This window comes from Pongo abelii, chromosome 18, assembly GCF_028885655.2.
Source record: "Pongo abelii isolate AG06213 chromosome 18, NHGRI_mPonAbe1-v2.0_pri, whole genome shotgun sequence".
NCBI lineage: Eukaryota > Metazoa > Chordata > Mammalia > Primates > Hominidae > Pongo > Pongo abelii.
The window spans coordinates 25,757,119-25,763,118 of record NC_072003.2 but is presented as its reverse complement, the minus strand read 5'-3'; the positions used below and the strand labels follow the sequence as shown (position 1 = coordinate 25,763,118).

The window sequence follows — 6,000 nt, the reverse complement described above, 5'->3', positions numbered from 1 at the left end:
CTTGTGCTACCTGCTGCCCAATGTCTGAAAAACATTTGCGTCCACATATTTCAGCCAGCTTTTTAATTATTTGAGGCAGGAAGGTTTACCCACTACCAATTACTCCATCATAGCTAGAATAAAATTATAACTAATTTCTTTTTACTGTTATTACTGAGTGGTATCCCACTGAATGGAGATACCATGTTTAACCTTTCACCTGTTATTGGATATATGATTGTTTCCAACATCTGGCTACTATGAATGAAGCTATATAAATCTTTGTGTAGACATGTTTTCATTTCTCTTGCTTAAATACCTAGGGGTGGCATTTCTTGATCATAGGGTATTGTATATTTAACTCTGTAAGACACTGTCAAACAGTTTTTCCAAGTAGCTGTATCAGAGTTTCTGTTGTTCCATATCATCACCAACATTTGATAGTCAGTCTTTGAAATTTTTGCCCATTCTAGTGCCTTTTAGTGGTCTCGTTTTGAGTTTAATTTGCTAGTTCTTGTTAGCTAATGTTGTGATAATCGTTTGTGTGCTTATTAGCCATTTTTACATCTGTTTTTATGAAGTTTAGCTTCATATCTTTTTTTTTTTTTTTTTTGAGACGGAGTCTTGCTCTGTCGCCCAGGCTGGAGTGCAGTGGTGTGATCTCGGCTTACTGCAAGCTCTGCCTCCAGGGTTCACGCCATTCTCCTGCCTCAGCCTCCCAAGTAGCTGGGACTACAGGTGCGTGCCACCACGCCCGTCTAATTTTTTTGTATTTTTATTAGAGATGGGGTTTCACCGTGTTAGCCAGGATGGTCTGGATCTCCTGACCTTGTGATCCACCCACCTCGGCCTCCCAAAGTGCTGGGATTACAGGCGTGAGCCACTGCGCCTGGCCAACTTCATATCTTTTTAACATTTTTTCCCCTTGGCTTGTATATCTTCTTATTGAATTATAAGAGTAGTTTTTATATTCTGGATATAAATTTCTTGCAGATAAAATAGAGTCTAAACTTTTTTTTTTTCCAGACAGAGTCTTGCTCTGTTGCCCAGGCTGGAGTGCAGTGGCACAATCTTGGCTCACTGCAACCTCTACCTCACAGATTCAGGCACTTCTCCTGTCTCAGCCTCCCAAGTAGCTGGGTCTACAGACATGCGCCACCATACCCAGTTAATTTTTTATTTTTAGTAGAGACAGGGTTTCACTATGTTGGCCAGGCTGGTGTCGAACTCCTGACCTCAAGTGATCCACCCACCTTGGCCTCCCAAAGTGCTGGGATTACAGGTGTGAGCCACCATGCTTGGCCCAGAGTCTACTTTTGACTATACCTTTTTGCTGGATTGAGAGGAGTTGGGGGTAGTGGTAAGATAAACAGGCCACTGTAGTCACCAAGAAGAGAGATGATAGTGTCTTAGACTAGAATGGGGGTTTAGAAGGAGGAAAGTAGGTGAGTTTTAAAATTATTTTTTAAAAAGACTTCAAGGGATTCTGAGTCTACTTGGTTTTTCCTTTTGTCTTCTGAATGTCCATATATATATATATGTTTATATACATGTATATATGTGTATGTGTATATATATATTAAAAAAACATGAATAACTTCTATTCTTAAATTAACTACAGGAGAATGTCTCAGGAACCTACAACATACTCCCTTTTCCTATTCCTTTTTCTGAGCCATGGAGTGTCGAGTTATACAGTGCCAAATTCCAGGCAGGGTAAGTCCTGAGGGAAGAACACCCTTTGTGGTTTCCACACAGTTTAGGGAATGAGGTGGGATAGATACATTAGGTACATGATGCTGTAAGTTGTTTTTGGGGGTGTGTGTGTGCATGTATGATTTTTCAGGATTATTCTAAGAGGATTTTTCAAGCCATGGTTTTCTCAGAGTGGACAGTTATAATTAAAATTCACTAAAAATTTCCTTCATGAGTGGCTTTCTGGGGCTTTTCCTCTAACCCATATTTGTAGTTTTGAAGGTCACATAATTCAATTCTAGTTATACATTCAATGGCTTTCTTACAGATTTGCATCCATTGTTGCAAAAAATGGCGGTGAGTATTCTATTTTCTGTTAATCAGAGTCCCCTCTACTGGAATTGCCAACTTTTGGATGTTATACTTGATGTTATCTCTTTGCCTTTTAGGAAGAAATAATAGATGGAAGCTATCTGAATGGTAATGTGCCCCCTTGATCTCCACTTGCTTCTTCTAAGAGTTTCAAACAGAATTCAGCTGTGATGTCTCTGGAATGATTCCTTTTAAAGATGTCTCTTCATTTTATTCCCATTGTAGCACTGCTGGATCTCATACAGTTTCAAAGGTAACCTGCCCTAGAGGAGAGGGGAAGGGATGGTATAGATTTTTAATAAAAATTCTTAATGGAAGTCTCTTAATTGTAAAAAGTAATATGTGCTCATTACAAAAAATGTCAATCAATGCACAATGTTTTAAAAGTCAACACCCTTGCTCCACGGACATCATTCCTCCTCACTCTAGCATAAGAGCCGATTTTTTTTTTTTTTTTGGACGGAGTTTTGCTCTTGTTGCCCAGGCTGGAGTGCAGTGGTGCTATCTTGGCTCACTACTGCAACCTCTGCCTGTGGGGTTCAAGCAATTTTCCTGCCTCAGCCTCCTGAGTAGCTGGGATTACAGGCACCTGTCACCATGCCCGACTAATTTTTCTATTTTTAGTAGAGATGGGTTTTCACCACGTTGGCCAGGCTGGTCTCAAACTCCTGACCTCAGGTGATCCGCCTGCCTCGGCCTCCCAAAGTGCTGGGATTACAGGCGTTAGCCACCACACCCGGCCTAAGAGCTGAAATTTATTGAGTGCTTTCTATATAGTGGGTATTCTACTAAGTGCTTGGTATAGAAACAATCTAATCCTCACAAGTGCCACACAAGGTAGGTCCTGTTGTTATCCCATTGCACACAATGGTGAAACTGAGGTCCAGGGAGGGTAAATCAAGGACAAACAACTGGGATGTGAACCAGTGGCCTGGCTCCAGGACCCATTCCCTTTACTGTTGCGCTATAAGCTGCATACAGACAGATACCACGGACATGGGGCAGGGAACTAGGTAGTGTGGAAACGCCAATATTAAGAAACAATTCTAATATGATGAGTACTATGATGGATAAGAAATAGGGATCTTGGGGCCCCAAGTCAGGGATACCCAGTTAAAGTGAAAGATCCCCATAACCACTCCTTTCCCTAAGATAACACCAATGGGTAATTTTGGATATATTCTTTCAGTCTAAGTATTTTATTTATTTATTAATTTATCCATCCATCCATCCATCCATCCATCCATCCATCCATCCATCCATCCATCTCTTTATAAGATTACAGGCTGGGTGCGGTGGCTCATCCCTGTAATCCCAGCACTTTGGGAGGCCAAGGTGGGAGGATCACTTAAGGCCAGGAGTTCCAGCCCAGCCTGGCCAACATGGCAAAACTCAGTCTCTACTAAAAATAGAAAAATGAGCTGGGTGTGGTGGTGCACGCCTGTAATTCCATCTACTTGGAAGGCTGAGGCAGGAGAATCGCTTGAACCTGGGAGGCGGAGGTTGCAGTGAGCTGAGATTGCACCACTGCACTCCAGCCTGGGTGACAGAGTGAGACTCTGTCTCCAAAAAAAAAAAAAAAAAAAAAACGAGAAAAGGCTATTCATGGGCATTTACTGGTTGGGCACTGTCTTACACAATTTTCATGTGTGAACAAATTTTAATCTCACAGTCGTTAGCCATATTTCATATAAAGGGAAACTGAGGCATAAGAAAATTTAGCAAATTGTCTCAAGTCACACAACTAAGCGATGGAACTAGGATTCAAATCCACTTTGGAGCCCACACTCCTAACTATGCTATTCCAGCCTCTCATGGTATACCTAGCATCTTCTTTTTTAAATGTACATCTTTCTAACGCAATCAGTTTGGATTTCAGTCAATCTAAGCAGATTGTTACAGGAATTAGAATATTGCATACAGCTTAGAAATTTGGGAATTGGCTTTGAGAGAATGGGATCCAGGTAGATTCCTAGAATTGGAAACTCTCCTGTCACTGTGCCTGGTTAAGAAATTTTTTACTTCAGGCTGGATGCGGTGGCTCACTCCTGTAATCCCAGCACTTTGGGAGGCAGAGGTGGGAGGATCGCTTGAGCCCAGGAGTTTGAGACCAGCCTGGGCAACATAGTGAGACCCCATCTCTACAAAAAATAAACAAAATTAGCTGGGTGTGGTGGCATGCACCTGTGATCCCAGCTGCTTGGGTAGCTGAGGTTGGAAGATCACTTGGGCTGGGGAGATTGAGGCTGCAGTGAGCCGTGATCGCGCAACAGAGCAAGATCCTGTTTCAAAAAAAAAAGAAAAGAAAAAAGGAAGGAAAAGAAAAGAGAAACCTCCCACTTCCAAGAACAAAGTCCTAACACCCCTGGTCCATCCCTACCTGTTCCCTGGGCACTTAGCTAGTACAGTAGTGCTTGTAGGAGAATCTGTCATTGTGATCTTTTCCTGTCTATCTTCAACTGAAGCTCCCACTTGTGGACGGATGACCTGTCCCACAGAGTCCTGGCCTATCTGAATTCCCGGAATGTTGCCTTCACCATCCCCAGCCTGCAGGTGTGTACCTGAGACCCATCTATATGTTCCCATCTCAGTGCTCAGGGATTGCAAACTCAGGGGCCAGGTAAGTTGGAGAAGTGGGCTGGATGTAGAGATAGTCTTTGCTTCTGCAAGGAAAAGGGTTCTGTCCAGTTTTTCTTGAATCGTGATATAAGCTATTTTGTCTTTCTTTCATTTTCCCACCTTTGATGAAGACATGGTATATTAGGATATAGGCTGAGCTGCTATAACAAAAAGACCCCCCAGATGACAGCAGCTCAAACAATTTAGTTTATTTCTTTCTCGTACAATAGTCCAGAGCTAAGTGGGAAAGCCACAGAGAAAAGGCAGCTCTATTCCATGAGGTTCTCCAAGGACCCAGGTTCCTTTTATCTTTTTGCTTTGTCATCTCCTGGGGAGTTATTGCCATGTGGTGGAAACACCTCTTCCCTTCTCCAATCCAGGGGAGGGGTGGGAAGAAGAAGACAAGGATAAGCATCTTCTCTTCTGAGGATATGACTTGCAAGTTACACAATTCCCTCTGCACACATTAGCTTGGCTCACACACCGTAGTCACATCTTACTGCAAAGGAGCCATGTACCCAACTAAAAGTTGAAGGGTTCAATTGATGAAAAGCAGCGAGAGAGTGGCTATTTGGATATAGTGATCAGTCTTTCTACCATGGGTCCAAGAAATGTACTTTTTCCTCTTTTAACTCTACTGTAATGAAAACAATAGCACAAGTGTGTTGATAGGTGGCAAAGGATATTTGCCTTAAGGGGAAATAGGGCTCATGCCTGTGGTGGTGACTGCGGTGAACTGCACAGCACCTGCCCGACTATTAGCCTAGTGTGGCATGTTGTGTCTTTATCATCACACTGTGGATAACACAGAAAATTGGAGAAAAATTCTTTCAGTATTGAGAAACAATTATTCAGTTTAGCAAAAGGCCATTTATGTCATTAATTAATGAATAAAGTTCTGACATATGTCTTCATTGTTTCCATTTTTACTTAGGTTTTAATGAAAATGGAAACATCAACCAACATTGATATCACAAATATACTCAGAGAGCTTGTTGTCTGCCAGGTCCCAGGACAGCCACTAGCTGGAGGTGGCTGTTGGCCCCACATGGCATCTGCTTTTCTTCTCTTCTTCATCAGTCAGGGCAAATGAAAGAGAAGCAATGCTTGCCCCTTTTCTCTCTAGCAGTAATGGATACTCATGAGATGTATCTACTTTAACCTGATACGTCTCTTCCTGTGTATATGCCATATTTATTTATTCATTCAATATCTACTGAGTTAACATCTGCTTTCTGCCAGGCATAGCTCCAGACACTGAGGACTCAGTAGAGAACAAGACAGTCATGATACTACCCACAAGGACCTTTCATTTTAAGGGTGAGGCTTTAAGTA

At 42.2% G+C, this 6,000-nt stretch overlaps 1 protein-coding gene across 1 annotated transcript in view; it reads left to right on the top strand.

The window, feature by feature from the left end:
• Positions 1-1,604: 1,604 nt before the first annotated feature.
• Positions 1,605-6,000, top strand: part of OTOA (otoancorin) — an 81,297-nt gene continuing 76,901 nt past the window's right edge. Inside the window, 5 exon segments of the mRNA XM_024233703.3 lie at positions 1,605-1,695; positions 2,003-2,031; positions 2,124-2,154; positions 2,272-2,299; positions 4,512-4,599. Of these exon segments, the coding sequence (XP_024089471.2) occupies positions 1,605-1,695; positions 2,003-2,031; positions 2,124-2,154; positions 2,272-2,299; positions 4,512-4,599 (267 nt within the window).